Genomic DNA, 19,563 nt, shown 5'->3' on the forward strand with positions numbered 1-19,563 from the left:
TATTTGTGAAATCAGTGATACATAACCAGAATGCAAACCAGTTGATAAGCCCCTTAATGGTGGGGAATTTGTCCTGTTCACTTCTGTTTTGCCAGTGACTAATAGCCATACAATACATATATATTGAATATAAACAAAAGAAAATATAGTTAAATGAATAGACTAAGGAATTATAATGTTAAAATTATGCTTGCTGTTATATAGTGTTGCTTAAGACATTTTTACCTAATTAGAATAAATTTAAGAACTGCAGTAAGTATCAACAGACTGACATATGTACCATAAATCTATTTTATTTCTTTCTAAGTAAAATGGTTACATATGACTGGCAGCATATTGTTTTACTTGGCTTTGCTGACAGTTGCACATTTTGCTTCACATTGTATGCATTTTTGTATTCAACTAGACATGCTTATTTATAGAAAATTTGGATTTATTTTGTAGTGTAAATTATAACATTTATAACATATATAATTCTTGTCAAATTATTTTTTTCTAAAATTATAACATATATAATTCTTGTAAAATTTTTTTCTAAAAAAATGTTTTCCTTCATGCAATGTGAGGGGATCATGTGGCATTCATAGAGATATAAACTTTAGAATTTTATTTATTTTAGGCAAAGTTTGCCTTTGTATCCATTTGGTATCACCAAATTGTAAGTTACATGCTTTGAGTACTTTAACCAGTGCTTAGTTAATTTTGTGTGGGGTTTAGAAGGTAATATAGGGAGTATGAAATGTCATTCTGTTGTTGAAGCATATGTCTTTTTCTTTTTCTCACTGGCAATTTAGATTAAAATTTGAGCAAGTAAATAGGATCATGATTTGCTTTGAGCATCTGTATTTATTCAGCTGTAACAAAAACACTTCATTTTAGCGCTCACTGTTAGGTATCTGTTCCGAGTACTTATTTACTGCAATTTCTCTAAGAAGAATTTAGCTTGAAATGGATTCTCAGCTTTACCATATGTTTGATATAGTTCTTCATGAAAATAGAAACATACAAGAAATCTGAGCAAGTTCTTGCTGACCTATACAATACCTGCATCCTAATAGGTCATATTTCAGCTCCTATATTTTTGATAAATAGCCCAGCTCTTTTAAAAAGCTCTGTCCGTGGTGCTGAAACCTCTTGTGATGTATGAGCATGTCTTACTGATAAGTTCTAATGTCAGCCTCTCTGTGATAGTGATTCATCAAGTTGTAAAATTTGTGTTAGGGAAACACATTTAATTAGCAACTTTCATATTTTGGTTGTGTTAAAATTAACACAGTTGTCCTTTCGTTTTAAAGAGTTCATAACAATTACTTTCCAACATTGTCAAAAACAGCTAATACTTAATTAGAAACTGTCAGTGCTATCACAAAAGCAAATGTCTAGTATTAACAAATAAACTGATATGATTTCAGTGGTAGAAATGTTTACAGGCCAGTGACATGTTGATGATATGCAGAAAGCTATGGTAAGAAAACTTAAACACTTGATTATGAACAGATTAAGTAGCAGTTATAATGGAAGACTTGTAGCTTTGTAGAGATAAGCAATTTGCCTATAAAAAGTAAGGCTTATTACCTTCTGTAAATTTTTTTTTTAGTGTTTCAGGATGTTTTCTTTGTACACAAATACATTGGTTTTGTAGGACTATGGGTTTTTGTTTGTAAATATGACTAAAGCCCTAAAAATCTTGGTTGTTTTTTCCAGGTAAACTTCTTGTATTTTCTGTATAAGACTCTAAAATAATTAGTAATGTTATTAGCACTTCAATTCAGTGATTCTCAATTTTTCTAAGCTGTGTTATTTAGGTGCCTTACAGTCATGGAAAACTGCACTTAATTTTTTAGTCTCAGAAGCTTTTCATGAGCAAAACTGTCCTCTTAAATTTCTATTGAACTCTGGAACTTCTTCCACTATGAATTCAGTATATCTTACAATAAAATTTAAAAATCCTAGTCTCCTAGAGTTCTAAAATCCATTGTTATCCTGGGGAAAAGAACCATCCGCTTTGATCATAACTGTCTTTAACTCAGTATCGACTAGGTTAGTTGCTATACAAGTATATAAACCTCCTTCTTTGGGGGTCATGTAGACCATGTTTCCTTGCTGTATTTGCAACATAGAAGATTATTAGATTGTTTGCTTGTTATTGCAGTGAAGCTCATTAAGTGTTTACAATCACAGCAAGATTTGAAAATTACACCTAGATCATAAGTCCTACTGAAATTTGGCAATATTTTCTGCAAAGCAAGCAGCCTAATGTTGAGCTACTACCAATTATTAAAATAAGACTTTCATTTCCTTAGATATTGGATTTATATTGTATGAACTTAATAATTAAATCCACTCCAAAAGCTGCTTGTTAAGAAAAGAAAATCTATAAGTGAATACATAATTTCCAAGAGGATTTGTTTCTGTCAATAAAGGGTTAAGTACAATGTTATTATTTTCTTTCAATATTGATAAAGTGCCTTCTAAAATCCATTTTTGTGCATTATAAAAATGTAGTTACATCACCCAGTAAAAGTGTCTTACTCTTAGCATTCCAAATTTCATTATAGAAAAACACTTTTTGAAAACATTGTCATTTAAATGATATCTGGTCAAATGATATTTCCCAGAAGTTATTCTTTATTTAGAAACAAAAACAAGACAAAAGCAATTGATTTTAATCCAAAATGTATTTTTCCTTATAAAAGAGGTCCACATATTCACTGTGTCTACTCTACAGAATTTGTCCATTTTATTACACCACGTGTCAATTCAAGTTTATCTGGTCACTGCAAAAACTCGTGGCTAACACGTGTAATACAACACAGGAGGAGGTATTGCTCAGTTCAACTACTCTTATATACTTAAAAAAAATACAGAAATGTTTTTGTCCACTTTAACTGTAGTCCAGACATAAAAGTTACATGAAAGTTCTAGAAAATGGAATTGTTTTATTTGGTTGCCACAGTACCCTTCGAAGCCAGTTAATTAAAATGCTGAACTTGTACATATGTCCATTGGTCAGGAGCAGCATTGGTGAAGCTTAAACTTCCTTCTACAAAGTATTATTTCTCTGCCTTTTTTTTTTTTAAAGTACAACCACAGTTTTGAGTTTTCTTTGAAGTAGATTTAGTTAGTTGTTTTTAGGACATGTTTGTTGGCACACCTATAACAGTTGCTTTTACTTCCAATGCTGTACCTTTTTCTTTGCCTGCTTCCCAGAGGTTGATCAGAGGAGGATAAAGCTCACTGAATGCAAAGGTTGGTTTCTGTAAGTAATTTCTCACATAGTTATGTCCACCATCACAGTTCATTTCTTGAGAGAGGCAGCTGAAAAGACATATCATACCAATAATCCCCAGAAAACCTCCAAGGTAGGCCATAAATGTTGTGGTGTTACTCTTATCATACTCTTTTCGATCAGGGTGCAAACCTTTTGTGGTGACATTTACACATTGTTTTCTGCTTTTTTGATAGATGGTGGGGATATCAATACAAATCTTATACTCAGTTGATGGGTTCAGATGAGTAAGATTATATACCTTGACATCAGATGGTATTCGAGCACTTTGGGCAGCATGGGAATTTTGAGTCTTGACAAAGGCTGTCCACTTAACACTGGATTTGAGAATTTTAGAACTTGCTTTCCAAGACACCAGAACTGAGTTGGCCTGAACATCTTTTATTTTAATATTCAGGGATCCATTGTTATCCTGGGGAAAAGAGCCATCCACTTTGATCATAATAGACTTCAAGTCAGCACCAACCAGGTTAGTTGCTATACAGGTATATAAACCCCCTTCTGTTGGGGAGATGCCACTTATATCTAGTGTGCCTTCAGAATGGACATAGAACTTGTCTGTCAGAGTATTAGGCAAGAGTTTTTTACCAGAAGGTATGATCCAGGAGATTTCAGGCTGTGGCTCTGCAGTAGCTCTGCAGTGTAAGGAAACATAGCTCCCAGTTTCTAAATCCAGATTAGAAGGAAAACTCTCTGGAGCTATAAGAGGGAGACAGATTTCCATCATTTCCCTGAAATGCACCTGCCGAACATTCTGGCCTTGGAATTCAGGTGGGTCCACGCAAAACAGTGAATCTGGCTCCATAAATCGAATGTTGGTTTTGTTCATATTAATCCAACGGATGACACAATCACACCTGATGGGATTGCTGTGTATGCTGATTTCCTTGAGGTTTGGCAGAGACTCAATGGTACTGCGGTACAGGGCACTAAGGGCATTGCTGTTAAGCATGAGTGATTCCAGCTTGGGTAGTCTGAAAAATGCATTTGGGTGAATGTAAGACAACCTGGGGTTGTTAGTAGCTTCTATTTTTCTTAAATCTGGCAGATTATCCACAGCAAGACTGTCGATGGAAATCAGCTCAGGCATATTGTTTATCCCCAATTCTTTTAAATGTAGCATATTGCTAAAATCACCCCTCCGTATTCTATTAATGGGATTTTTATTTAGATCCAAAAATTTGAGGTTTACCACTTTTTGAAGAGCAACATGGGGCACTTTAATAAGCCTGTTGTCATAAAAAGAGATGCTTTCTAAGTTTTCAAGTCCAACCAAGGCATTATCTGGTATTTCCGTGAGATTTATACCAGCTATAACCAGGCTGCGAAGATTGATAAGATGCTTAAAGTTCATGTCTTTGATTCTGATGATTGGATTTTCCCCAATCATCAGAATCTCCAGATTGGGAAGAGCCTCAAACCACTTACTGTTGATCATCTGCAATCTATTTGAATTGAGATGAAGTCGAAGAAGATTATATAGGCCAATAAAGGCTCCAGGTGAAATTGTAGAAAGCAAGTTGTGATTAATATAGAGTTCTTGTAAGTTACTAAGTCCAGACAGACATTTTTCAGGCAGCTCAGTAAGTTTGTTTTCCTCTAGGTACACAGAAAGAAGCTGAGGCATCTTTTTTACATTAATATTGGTAACTGAAGATAAATTGTTTTGAGATAAGTCCAGGCCAGTAAGATTTACTGGAAAGTCTATGGAGTATTCAATTTTTGCAATATTGTTAGTCTGTAGGAGCAGAATCTGTGTGTCAGCAGGCAATCTGGCTGGGAAATTTGAAAGACCTAAATCATTACAATCCACTGTAGATGCTTCCATATAAATGGATCTAGGTGTAAACCAGGGCCGGATTTCACATGTACATAATCGTGGGCAATCTGCTTTTTTATCTACAGCTTGTACTAGTATAGTGATAGCTAGGCCAAGTAGCACATGAATTTGGAGTGGCAGGTCCTTCATCTTAGCTTTCTTCTTCAGAGATTTAATGGGTCCTTAAGGATTCCACGGCCACTGCTAGTAAGATCAGTAAGAGCTGACAGATAAGGAAAATAGTTGCTTTTGTCAAATGATGAATGCCATAGAACTGCAAATATTTTCTTCATGGAAAAACGTGCCAGTGCCACAATTGCATTGTCCAGAAATGTCATGCATATTGAAGAAAAGGTTCCTGTCTCCTTTATGTTAGAATATTGATATACTTTTTGAAGATGGAGTATGTATAGATGGTCAGAGGAAATTAAGCAATTCATTTATTTAAGAGCGTAATATTCAAATCCCATGCTTGTTCAGTACTTGCAGGAATAGCAGCATGATGCTAACTATAATAAAATAAAATATAAAAGAAAAAAGAGAAAAATAATTAGTCCAAAGGGGAAAAAACACAATATCCATTAACTGATTATGATTATCTTATATATAATATTCTTAGTTTACAGTTAATTCAGTATGTTTTGATGACTTTATCCTTGTTATGACTGTCCTTAATAGTTATTGGCCCAGACATTGGATAGGCTGGATTTATTTTTTTATTGGAGTATAGTTGATTTACAATGTTGTATTAGTTTCAGGTATGTACATCAAAGTGAATCAGTTATACATATACATATATACACTCTTTTCCCATATAGGCCATTACAGAGTATTGAGTAGACTAGCCTGTGTTTTATAGTAGGTCTTTATTAGTTATCTATTTTATATATAATATATGTCAATCCCAATCTCCCAACTTATCCCTCCCCTCCTTTCCCTGCCGGTAACCATAGGTTTGTTTTCTACATCTGTGACTCTATTTCTGTTTTGTAAATAAGTTCATTTGCACCATTTTTTTAGATCCACATATAAGCAATATACTTGTCTTTCTCTGTCTCATTTACTTTACTCAGTATGACAATCTCTAAGTCCATCCATACTGCTGCAAATGGCATTATTTCGTTCTTTTTTATGGCTGTGAAAGTGGATCTTTAGAAGCCTGAAGTTGCATTAAACGTAAAAATTATTCTGCCAGAATTTGTCTTTGTTTTCAGATATTTGCTTGTTTATAGCCTGTAATTTATTATTTGTCGTTCTCTTTGACAATTAGTTATAGGGGAAAAAAAAGAAAACCTTTCAGTGATGACTTTTTTATTTTCTCTTAGGCAAAATTAAAAGTTTATAGATAAATAATACTGTTCAGTTACAATCAAACGAGTTAGCCTGTGGTTCCTCAGGTTCCCAGGAGATGACATTAAGAAATAAAATTATAAAATGAACTAGAAATTGGGGAATTTCGCTGAAGTTTTCATTTTAATTTGTACTTCTCTCCATAGTCTCCTTTGTATAAAGTGACTTGAATTTTGCAGCATTTGGAAAAGGTAGTCTAACTTGCTGTAGATGTACCTGTATATTGTCATACTTGACTGAAATTCAGATTAATGTTAGACTGTTTTATTTTTCCCTGAAAATAACTTACATTCCATTAGTTACTAACAATGAAAAAGTAACTTTGATTACATCACTAATACAGACACTTAGATGTACCTTCTTTTAAATGGTTACTGATGTCTTTATCATAACAATAAGCAATCTGAAACCAAGTTGCAATTTTGATATGTGCTGTATTGTAAAACACCACATTACTTTTACATGTACACTCCATCCGTTGGACTGCCCGTGAGCTCTCCCCGCAAGTGTGCAGGACAGCTGGAGCATGGCTGGATTGTTCATTCTGAGACTTTTTGCCTACCAGCAGTAATGGTCTGCTGAATAATCAGTCTGTGAATACTGTTCTTTTCTTTCATCTCTGCCCAATATTGACATTTATAATGGCATTGTTGAGTGACTCTAAGTTAGGTACTTCAGTGACAGAGATCAATGTATTTGGAGATATGGTCTCTACAGAGAGATAAAACACTTTCTTTTCAATTTAAAACATTCTTTGGTTTTCAAAATTGTTGGAATATTTATAGTTCAAAGTCACACCTAATTCTCCTCTTATCCTTTAAGAGATGTGATAAAACTGGATCATGAAGTTCAGATAACTCCTAAGTTATCTTGAATTAAGTGTCTTTGCTTTTTATGTTTGTTTTGTTTTGTTACTTCACCTATTTGCTGATCAAAATTCCTTTTTTAAATACTGTTCACCTATTACTCTTAATCTGTTTTAAGTAAGCTCTAAGCCCCTTGAGGAAAGAATTTAATACAACTGCTTCTTCCCTGAAGATGTTTTATAAATCCTTAACCCTACACAATCTGGGGTCCCTCCTCTTTTTCTCTGTGTTTCTTGTCATTTTCTGCCATTCTTCTATATGCAGCCTTCTCTCTGCCAGTAGAACTGTGGGTGCCTCACCCTTTTCTCTCTGCCTGGATTGCCTGTTTCTTTGTTTTACATTAATTATTGCTGTTTTATCAACCCTCAGTTCAAGCATCACCTCTCTGTGAAGGCTTCCATATAACCCCTCCCCGCAGTTGTACTTTAGCTGCCCTCTGAGGTCGTTCAGTGGCCCCAGCACACACCTCTGTCAGAATATTTAGTTGGTTCTCTGCCCCACCAGACACTCACTTCCTTGAGAGCCTGAGGCCTGCCAGCTCCTGGGCATGGTAATTAGAACATAGTAGATGCTCAAGAAATGTTTTCAGTGAACTGATAAATGAATTATATTACTTAATAAATGGACATACTCATGTTTGCTACATACAATTTAAGCAATTCGGTTTGTTTGATTTCCTAATTTCAGTATTCAACTGGTTTAACTTGGGTAAATCTATTAGTTACACAGAATGTGTGTTACCTTTATTACTAAAATCCAAAGATTAAATTTGAGTGTAATACAAAGGAACTAGACTTTTAAGTCAATCTAATATTATATCTTAGTTTATTCCTCAATTTATCCAGTCAACATTTAATGAACACCTTTTATGTGCCAGTTATTGGGTTAATAGTTGGAGGATAAAAAGATGACTTAAATATGGTCTCTTCCCTTCATAAGTTTTCAGTCTTTCTGGGGAGACACAGGTAAACAGATGGTTACAATTCAGTGTCAGTGATGAAATGGGAGCACATAGGAGAGGCATCTGGATAAAACTTAAAATAGAAATCTATTGCCTCTTTATTCTCAAAATGAAGAAAAAAACCTAGGTACAAAGTATAAATTTCTGCATGTTGCCATAAATCACTCGGTTGAGAACTGAGCAATCATAATTTCTGCCAAATAACCAGTTATATCCACTTTCTCTGGCAGAGCAAAAAGACTCCTATATTCTCCTTTACGTTAACTAGAGGATTAGAAATGTTCAAGGTGGAACATTCTTTTTGGGGGGATGTTAACCTAATAATACCACTTTTTGTTTTAAAATTTTTGTATTTTCTTAAATTTATATTTATGTTTAATTAGAAACTCTATTCTGACCTTATTTCATCATTTTGGCATAGCCATATGCCAGAAGCAACCCTATTTGAACTATATTTATTCTGCAAGCTTTTGAAAATAAGGAGAGTTCTTAAAGGGGTGAACAAATTCAAATTTTATTTCTCCAGGTCTGTAGGAAGAAATTATCAGTATGGGAAGTACAACAGAGGATATGTAAATTTTGCCTTTATTGTAATATTGATTTTTTTCTCATGTTTTTGAAAATGATTATGATACTTTCACTATTGGATTATTTGGCATGGATTGTTTGCAGGATAGTAAGGCAGTAATAATATCTTACATCTTAGAGCTTTGTGGTTTTCCAAGCCCTTTGTTATTCATTATTTTATGTTAATAATGGCCTTGAAACAGATTGGAGAGGGATTTTAACCACTATTATTTATTTATTTATTTATTTATTTGTTTGTTTGTTTGTAAGGGTATTGACACCTATCTGCCTGAAATCACACAGCTAATAATTGATGAGGTGGGCTTAGAACCCAGGTTTTATCCTTAGGCTTGCATCCATATGTAGAGTTGCTATGAAATTATTTTAACAGAAGGTAATGTAGTGATGTTTTTCTTAGGAAGGGCTGGCATTACCTTTGACTTCAGCTTTTCAAATTTAGAAAATTAATTTTATCAATCTACTAATAGTGACTAGGGTATGATTCACACTAACCAAACTCACAAGGAACAAAACCCAAATGCCAATACATTACAATGAGAAATATGACTGTCAAGAGAGTACAAATACTTGAATCTGCTGGTCAGTGCTTTTGCGGCATTTAAAAAATCTACTTGGAAATACAAATTATGAATATGCAATTTGTTTGTAATTATAGAGTCAGGTACAGGGAAGTTAGGTTAGACTTCTTAATTATCATCATCATCAGAAATGATAGCCTGACATACCTGCTTTAGTAAAGAGCATATCATTGCCAGAAACTGGACCTCTTGAGTCTCATGGCCCTTAGCATGACCTCAGCCCCCAAACATCTATGCTGGGAAGCTTTTCCTGGATACATTCTTGGTCACCTCTCATCTGCGGCATGATAATCATTTGTTTACACTTCTTTTTTCCCTTACTGGCCATAAAATTATTAGATTATTCCTAGACATTAGATTATTAGACTATTTCCTTACTAGATATAAGATTATTAGATTATTATTTTCCTACTAGATTTTGAGATTATTATTATTATTAGGAACTGTGTTCAGCTTACTTTTGATTATATTAGTACATTTGATCGGTTGATTAGTACCTAGGCCAGTATATAGGTCATTAAACAAATGTTTGCTACATGCTAACTCACAATTGTGTCTTTCTATAATTTGTGTTGGATGATAGAATATGGAATAATGATTAAAATGACTGTTTCCCTTCTTAAGTAACTTAAAATAAACAACATAGAAAAAAAATAAAGAGAAAAAGATATGCTCCCAGTTTTTTACAGCATATTTTTCTTATTGTTTGGTGGTTAGAGAGTAGAAATAGGGGACTTCTCTGGTGGCTCAGTGGTTAAGAATCCGCCTGCCAATGCAGGGGACACGGGTTCGAGCCCTGGTTTGGGAGGATCCCACATGACGCAGAGTCACTAAGCCCATGTGCCACAACTACTGAGCCTGTGCTCTAGTGACTGTGAGCCACAGCTACTGAAGCCCACGTGCCTGGAGCCTGTGCTCCACAACAAGAGAAGCCACCGCAATCAGAAGCCTGTGCACTGCAACAAAGAGTAGCCCCTGCTCGCCTCAACTAGGGAAAGCCTGTGTGCAGCAACAAAGACCCAACACAGCCAAAAATAAATAAATAAATAAAATAAAAATTTATATAAAAAAAAAAGAAAGTAGAAATAACACAGGTATACTGCCATCTTTCCACTGGCAAAACAGAAAGTGGTTCACTTTACCAGCACCAATTTAAAAACATAGCTGTTCTTTAGGTACACTTTAGCTTTATCAGTGAGAAAATGGTTTCTGCTGGTGGCTATTTTGAGATTTGGGCTAGATAACAGTGATAATGGTGATGTTGATTTTAGAAGGAGATATTGTCATTTGTTTTTTTATGTGTGTGCATTGGTGTAAAATTTTTTAAAATAAACTAATTATGTCATTAAAAAATAGATGGGCCAGCTGAATTCCATTTTCACTTTTTGAGAATTTTAACGCGTGTGCCCTAAACCCTCTCACTTCTATCCTCCCTCATCTTTCCCTCTTCTACGTTTACTTTTTGAATATAATGAAAAAAATAAACTCTCTGAAAAATGTTTTCAAACTTAGAAAATTTGTATTATGTAATTATTGATATACTTACATAATTTCCCATACTCCATCAATTTGCTGGGATTATTTTTTCTTCTAAAGAGTAGGAAAATTATACTTCAAAAAGTCAGTATTTCAACTTAGGTTTTGAAGGTTTTAGGACTGTTGCCTTGATAGATGATCTGGAGCCTAACATTGGGACTGGGACATAATAAGTCTTCAAATAAATATTATATTATGGATGGATGGGTGGATGGATGGATGTAAAATAGATAACATGTAGATAAAATATTTTGCTTCTCTTCTTTAAAATAAATTAAGCCATATACAAGTAAATCTTAATAGTGGATGAATTTTCATTAAATGATTTCTTGTTGTTAGGGTACACATTCATATATGTAGTCATATGTAGGAGCTAAGGACCAACTCATAATTAACTATTGTTCTTTTCAGTTGTTTTTTCATCTAAAACTAGTTTATAAGGTTATTTTTTGTACCTTTAGTTTTTTTAAAAATTTTATTTATTTATTTATTTTTGGCTGCATTGGGTCTTCGTTGCCATGCGTGGGCTTTCTCTCGTTGCCTTGAGCGGAGCTACTCTTCGTTATAGCGTGCAGGCTTCTCATTGCAATGGCTTCTCTTGTTGCAGAGCACAGGCTCTAGGCATGTGGGCTTCAGTAGTTGTGGCATGCGGGCTCAGTAGCTATGGCTCGTGGGCTCTAGAGCACAGGCTCAGTAGCTGTGGCGCATGAGCTTAGTAGTTGCTCCATGGCATGTGGGATCTTCCCAGACCAGGGCTCGAACCTGTGTCCCCTGCCTTGGCAGGTGGATTCTTAACCACTGCACTACTAGGGAAGTCCCCTTTCTTCTGGTTTTAAAGGCAACAGAATCATATATTAAAGCAAAGTAAGTTATAGTTGAATATTATACAAGTTCAAAAGACAATGTTAATGAAATGTCACCAGGAATGAAAACTGACATATCAATGAAATGTATTATATAAAGGTTCTTTTAAATGACTTGCATGAATGACTCATACAGTCCAAAATCAACCCTTATGTAGAGCTTATCATCTATCTAGTTTTTCATTTATTCTCCCCTTTGATCTGTCTGTCAATAAATATTTGCTGAGGGCCTACTGCATCAGTCACTGTGATTGCATTTCTAATCTTTACATTTTATAAGATTTTTAAGAATTGAAAGATTAAAAATGATTTTTCTTTGACAAAGAATAATTGGCAGTGAACTTAAGGCCCTTTTTCTGGGGGTGTGGGTGGTAAATTCAAAGACCTTTTTTTTTTAAATTTAGAAAGCATTTTAAGATGTGGAATTTTCCTAATACATATGTCCTTTTGTGCTTTCTAAATTTTTCTCACGGTGTCTTTAATTTTTTTGTTGGCTTCCCCACGTAGATTTTGCCTAAGGGAGAGTCAAAGATCTAAAGTGTTTTCTGTGTTTTAAATTAAACAAGTAATATATGTATAATTAGACTCTGACCAGCAGCATGAAGCCTCCCAGTTTAGGCCATTAAATGAAAACAATTTTAAGAGTTCTCATATCTTATGATATTTTTTAATACCTGTGGACACTCGTAACTTTAGATTTCTTTAAATAAAAATAGAAATTATTTCTAGATATAATTATGTATGCAACTTTTGAGAGCAAAAGCTACTTTTTTCTTGGTAAAAAGATCTTAATTCTTTAGCTTATTCTGTTTTTCTACATTTATGAAACATTGACCAGACACCTCCTTTTCGGCAGGCACTGTTGTAGCTACTGCAAAGTCAACAATAAATAAGGTGAACTATCTGCTCACCAAGTTCTGAGTTACTGAAGGAGAAAATAGCAGAGGATGATGCACAGTAGAGTTGACTTGTTGTAATAGTAGTATGTGTACTACTCTATGGATGCATAAAGGAAGAGGCTTAGTTCTGTCCATCCAACGGAAGTAACCTGAATGTTCTGTGTTCTTTTATGATGCTTATAAAAAATCAACTGAAGTAGTGGGGAAACACATGGGTAAGAAAATGTAAAATCCCGAAATTCACCTTTCAGGTGAATTTTTACAATCCTAAAGCTTAAGAACAAAGTGTGGCTTCTTCTCCGTATCTCATTATGTGTATTATAAAGACTACAGAGTCTGAAGAAGAGAAACATTTGGATGCTTAAGATAAAAAATTGTTCAAGATAGGAGGTTGCTATGGCTACATTAAAGCCCAGTTTTTCCTTTTCTTCTATAGCAAATTGCTAGCTAAGTACATTTGTATAAAGTACTTAAATTCTATTCTCCCATTATCTGACTTTATATTCCTTTGTTGTAAGACTCAGTCTTTCTTCAATTCTAATTGAAGGTTCCATATCCCAAAGGTATTGTTACATTATTCTAAATGCATCCCTATAAAAGGCTATTCTTTTTTCCTTGAGAAATATTTATTTTCCAGTTTTTCAGAATTAACTGTTTAAATATCTGTGTCAACTTTCAGGGAGTGGGTAATGATGACTAGAGTAGTTTAATGGATATTATCTTAGAATATTTATCTGTTAATAAAAAATTGATATAGGGGAAGAAAATTTGCTTTGCATTATGAAACATGGATCAGGTTTACTCGGCGACTGTGTGATTGTAGACAGGACATTTTACTTTCCTGTGCCTCAAGTTATTGATCATTAAAACTTAGAAACTGGTTATATGATCGTTAAGGTTTCTTCATATTCTAAACTGACACTACTCTGAACATGAAACATATTTTAAAAGATGACCAAAAAATAGCTGTGGGTAAGCTGACTTATTCAGTTTTAACCTTTGTATTTAATTGATCACTAATTTGTTTAGTGCTGTAACCCTATGTCATAGACACATTAGGATCACTGAATTTTAGTCATTATGGGGCTTTTAAATGCTATCAGATTAATTACCTGTCATTCCTATTTCATTTTACGTTTGCATCTAGCTGGTAGTAAATGAGGAAGAGAGTTACTTTAGTCATCATATTGAGGCACACTACACTGGGTAAGTAAATTGCCTGGATTAGGTCCCTTGATGGAATAACTGAGACAAAAATGAGTTGCCAGTAACTATTAATATTGACATATGAACAATATATTCAATATGATATTTTTGCTAATTTGAAAGACATGGATTTTTAATAATATCAAGTTCCAGCCACCTGAGTAAATTTAGTATCATATAAAATTAGCATATTTTTGATGTCATAAAATTTTTTAGCTGGAATTGGGCGTACAGATCTGTTGATTCTCAAGCTCATCTCAGTTGTGAAAACCTTTGTTCAAATAAAGTCTCGCCTAGATTCAGAATAAGTCAAACATAGGAAGGAAGATCTATTCTGGTTAGCATGGGACGTGGGATGGTGGAGGAGAGTGTGGTTTCTGGAAAGATTTAGATGGTACCCAGCTTAGCCTTTCTGCCCATAGCATCTGATCCTGAAGAGGCTCCAAAGACCTCAGTTTTCTGAACCATCCATTTATTCCCATCCTCTCTTAAAATGAGGTAAAGGAGGCCCTCAGAGTGAAATGACTCATACAAAGTGGTTCATTCTAAAACGATGTTGAAAATTTGGAGAGACTTTAGGCATTCTTTCTAACACAAATTCCCCCACTGTCATCTCAATCTATAGACCTGCCACAGTGAGGTCTCCTCCCCTTGACCTTGACTGAATCCTAATTGGTCTTTCTCCTTTCAAGTGAAAAATCCCTAAGTGTGTTATGATAGCACTCAGCTTCCATGGTAAGTATTTGCCAAGTAAGGGATGGGGCAAGGAAGAAGGAAGTGCTCTGGAGGAGGGTGGGTATGGTAAGAGCAGTTAGTAACAATACATCAATGGCAAGCATGTCCCATGTACCACTGGTCTCATGCCTCATGTAAATTCTCACAGGTACTCCTCATGTCATCTCTTTTTGTAGACGCTAATATCATCAATTTTCACATGAGGCCAAAGAGGTTAAATGACTTGCCAGTTTACACCCCCTCAGATTCAAATCCCTTTATTTTGCCTCTGAACCACTGTTAAATTAATTAAACAAAGAGGCCATTAACTGACAGGACTCTAATTCTATGGTGACCTGTGTAAGCAAACCAAAATCTAAGCCTGCAAATGCCTCAAGGTTACAAAATCAAAATGCTAAGGACAAGCAGGCAAATAGCTTACTAGGCTTTAAGCTATAGCCAATCAATAACTCCCTTTTTTTGCTTCCACATTTTCTCTCTCAAAGCCTCTCTCTGAGCTCCGGCCAAAGGAGCCTCCTAACCACTTCCAGTTTGGCTCTACCCTATTCGAATCGATTTTTGCTCAAACTCTTAAAATCTTAATATTCCTCAGTTTATCTTTCACTACCACTAAGCTCTACTTCCTCTCAAATGTTTATTAACATAGTACCACTCATCTTAGTAACTATTCAGAAATGTATTTCCTATAACTGGATGAGTACACTGGCTTTTGTTGTTGTTTGTTTCTCCTTCTCTGATAGAAAAGTTTTACTCAGATGAAATTTAGAAGGCAGTTGAGTGTTGCAGAAGGGGAACTAGAATAAGAAAACCTTTTTTCTAGGCCTAGTTTTGCTGTGTGATTCAGATAAATCATATTGCTCTCTGAGTCTTAGTTTCCCACAAAATGTGGGGTTTGGACAAAATTTTCACTATTATTTCCAAATTGATTGTTAATGTTCTGGGAAATCCCATAAAGATTTTTTATAGAGTTACCATTATACAGAAATCTCCTTTTTTAGAACAAAATTATTTTTGTTATTTTACAGAATTTATGCACTAAAATGTATGTTATTACCCATATATTTAGTGGATACTATTTTTGAGGATGATTTCCTTAGATTCTGATATTTTGAGAATCTCAAATCAGATATTTTGAGATTCTCAAACTGGATAACATGCTCTTTTGTCATTATGATAGGAATAGCTGTAGCTAAAAAGAAAAAAAAAGGAGAGGAGATTTGATATTATTTTGTGTCCTTGTCATATTCCGGACATTCTACTTGAGCAGAGAATATTAGTGCAGATCTTAAACAAGTCATGTACTATTTTCATCCCTCATGAAACTAGGCTCAGCTGACTCTCTTAGATTAAAATGTAGGCCTTGCAATGAATTTCTTTTAGAGAAACCAGGAGTAACTTAAACAGCACAATTCTTTTTTTCTCCCGATTCTTAAAATATGCTTTGGGCAGATTGTGAGGTAGTCTTTAGATTTTTTATCTTTTTTCTTCTGCTGTTTTCAAAATTTGGGGCTTGTGCTATGTGAGGAGATCCATAGGGATAAAATAAAAAAGGATCAAGATAGCTTTCTTTAAAAAATAATGCTAAACATGGCCCCCAAAAGCAGCAGATTTGTGGCAGCTAGTTATAGCATAGCTACAATCAGGAAGGATAATTCGCAGTGCAGAAATTCCTCATTTATAATATTCTTTTAGAGAGCGGGGAATGCCATCTGAGTCTCAGGAGTGTTTCGTATTGGTGTAGTGATTTCTGTATACTTAAAAATAACAGGTTGTCATAATTCAAAAAGACACATGCACCCTGATGTTCATTGCAGCACTGTTTACAATAGCCAGGTCATGGAAGCAACCTAAATGCCCATCGACAGACGAATGGATAAAGATGTGGTACATATATACAATGGAGTATTACCCAGCCATAAAAAGGAATGAAATTGGGTCGTTTATAGAGATGTGGATGGATCTAGAGACTGTCATACAGAGTGAAGTAAGTCAGAAAGAGAAAAACAAATATCATATATTAACACATACATGTGGAACCTAGAAAAATGGTACAGTTGAACCGGTTTGCAGGGCAGAAATAGAGACACAGATGTAGAGAACAAGCATATGGACACCAAGGGGGGAAAGTGGCGGGGGGGGCGGTAGGGGGGGGATGTATTGGGCGATTGGGATTGACATGTATACACTGATGTGTATAAAATGGATGACTAATAAGAACCTGCTGTATAAAAAAATAAATAAAATTCTAAAATTAAAAAAAGATTGTGATACTGTCATTTCTTATCATGAAAAAAATTCTGATTTGTATTTATTTTTAATTACAGTTTTTGTTCAACTGAGCACTTCATTAATAGCGTTATTTGTGAAGTTGATTTTTGTATGTAATTAGCCAAACAAATGATATTTCTAAGCCGGAACTTGTTCTGTTTATTTATGCTTGTATTTCTTCCGTGAGAATCATTCCATGTATTGGGGAGCTGTAATTTATAACATAGCATAACAGTACTTCATTCAGTATTGTGTGAGAGCCAATGGAATTTGACTGTCTGATTTGCTTTTTAACTTCCCTTTTTTCATTCTCTTGTTATTTAGCATTTGTATAGTCCCAAGTGTAGGTGTCTGTGGGGAAAAGCACTCATTTATGCATTATCCTTAACATTCACTCATCTTAGATTGAAGTATAATTATCTTATTTTCCAAATTAGAAAACAGAATAATGGAAAATTTGCTTCAGGTTATAATTAAACTATAGATCTCTATTTGGGTGATTAATAGTAATTTAGCAGCAGGGTATTGTGAAAGCATGCAGACCCCAAAATTAGGAGAAGACCTCATGACCTTTAGTGAGTTGATTTCTAAAATGAGAGATCCCTCCATGCTCTATAATTAAATAATTTTTGTAATAATCTTAAATAAGTTCAAAACTGTTTAAATATACTTCCTGAGCAAATATAACATATTACTGACAGATAGTGACAGAATTTACATGGATATTTCATGATATTTTCAGATTTTCATGATGTTTATTCACATGTTTTACACGTGTGTCCAACTGTGGCATATAGATAGGGTGGGAATTTTACTAGGATCAGAAGTAGTCTATAAAAGGATTCTTAGGACCTGGACAATTCATAGGAAATTTGGAGACTTTTATTTTTACTCGTATGTCAGGAACAATTTTTATATGTGTAAAAAATAATTATTCTCTTTGCAAAATGTTCATGTACATGCACATGTGTAAGATCCATTAGTTCAGAAAATTCCCAATGTGATTGACTAAACTTATGTACTAAGGTTTCCCATTTTGTTCCAACTTTTATTCCTATCAGTAGAGTTTTGGGTAATTGACTTAATTAGGCACCGATTTGTATTTGAAAACTTTCACATGGATAAAGAGGACAAGTCTGCCTAAATAAACTTTCCTTTTTCTCTTGATACTTTTGTTTTCTGAAAGCCTGTTCTTATTGTCCAGTTCCAGTTCATTTGGGTAGTGCAGTGGGACGATTTGTAAATGATGCCATCCTTCTGTCTTAAGAGGCATTTCCAGCTGCATTTAGACAGTCTCTCTAGCAAATTCCCCTGATTGTGTGACAGGAGAAATACTTATATGGTACCTTGCAGTATGATGGTTTGGAAATGCATGTCTCAATGTAGACCTACTTTCAGTTACCCTCCATTTATGATGAAAACATTTGGGGTAATTTTCCAGACAATTCAAACAATTTTTAAATATTTTCTTCTTCATTATAAGGTAGCCAGATACCCTAACCTGTCTTTGAAGTCTCCATTCTTTGAGTCATCTGAAGACTGTCCATCTCCCTGGTGTAGTTAAAAGAAACATAGAGTGATTCCAGCCTGCGTTGACCAGGTACACGTATGCTGCCCAGTGCTTTCTGATCACAAGCACTGCTCTCCCTGGCATTTTATACATGGGGGGACATGGTAGGCATATATACCACCCCCACCAAAAAAAAAGAAAAGAAAAAAAGTGTTCTATACTGATCGTCACAAGTACAAGTAAATGCTTTCATCCTGATCTCAGGAGGGTTGGTTTTTGAAGCAGAGACATGCCATAAAAGGATGACAGGAGAGAGATTTTCATCATGCTTGTGTTCTTTCATTAGCTCAGTTTGGCGAACAGAAAGTCTTTGTTTTGTAAAGAAGATAAGGATGCCTCTGAACAAGAGTCCAATGATGTACTGTAGATAGAGAGTGAAGAATATTTTAGTTGCAGTATTATTACAGAAAACTGAAAGTTACATTTTAGAAAGGAATGTTCCTCTGACAGGAACTCAGAGTGCAGGGTCTCTGGGTACTTCAGCTTCTGTTCTGCATATAATAAAAAAATTGGTTTTCATTGCTCTTAAAGCAGCATGAATACCAGAGTTTGATATTTTTACTAAGAATTGTGAAAATAAAACACATTTTGAAAGGAATTAACATAAAATGAGCTCCTATGGTCAAATAATTTCTTCAAATGCAGTGAACAAGGGGATGAATCATAGCATTACATTTCAGGTGTGCCGTGGGTCAGCGCTTGTCTGCCAGTGAGTTCAGTGATGGATGATGCTTTTCTGTTACTGTAACTGAGGGAGCTGATAATACAGATAGGGTCTGTATTATTAGTTCCTTATAGTGAGCGTGGAATTGCTTGTATATTTTCATTTGAAAAGCATGTCAGATTTCCCTCATGCTCTGTGGTTTCCCCCTTATACTCTTGTCAAACTGCTTAAGACAAGTGCTATCTTTGAGTCCAGGGGCTACAAGAAAGATTTTAAAATAGAACAATAATAAAAACTCATTTGAAAGCTTGAGAAAACCTTTCCAAATTACGGTTTTGAGTTTCAAAAGTAATCATCTAAACACGGTATAG

The 19,563-nt window shown here is 34.7% G+C and overlaps 2 protein-coding genes across 2 annotated transcripts in view; one reads left to right on the top strand and one right to left on the bottom strand.

Moving 5' to 3' along the window:
* The window catches only part of IMMP2L (inner mitochondrial membrane peptidase subunit 2), a 910,414-nt gene that overhangs the window by 441,808 nt on the left and 449,043 nt on the right, over positions 1–19,563 (top strand). The window lies entirely within an intron of this gene.
* Positions 2,606–19,563, bottom strand: part of LRRN3 (leucine rich repeat neuronal 3) — a 37,492-nt gene continuing 20,534 nt past the window's right edge. Inside the window, exon 2 of the mRNA XM_012533047.2 lies at positions 2,606–5,617. Coding sequence (XP_012388501.1) covers positions 3,132–5,258 — 2,127 coding nt within the window. The 5' untranslated portion in view covers positions 5,259–5,617 and the 3' untranslated portion in view covers positions 2,606–3,131. The remainder of the gene's footprint in view (positions 5,618–19,563) is intronic.

The sequence above is a fragment of the Orcinus orca genome, chromosome 9, assembly GCF_937001465.1.
Source record: "Orcinus orca chromosome 9, mOrcOrc1.1, whole genome shotgun sequence".
Taxonomy (NCBI): domain Eukaryota; kingdom Metazoa; phylum Chordata; class Mammalia; order Artiodactyla; family Delphinidae; genus Orcinus; species Orcinus orca.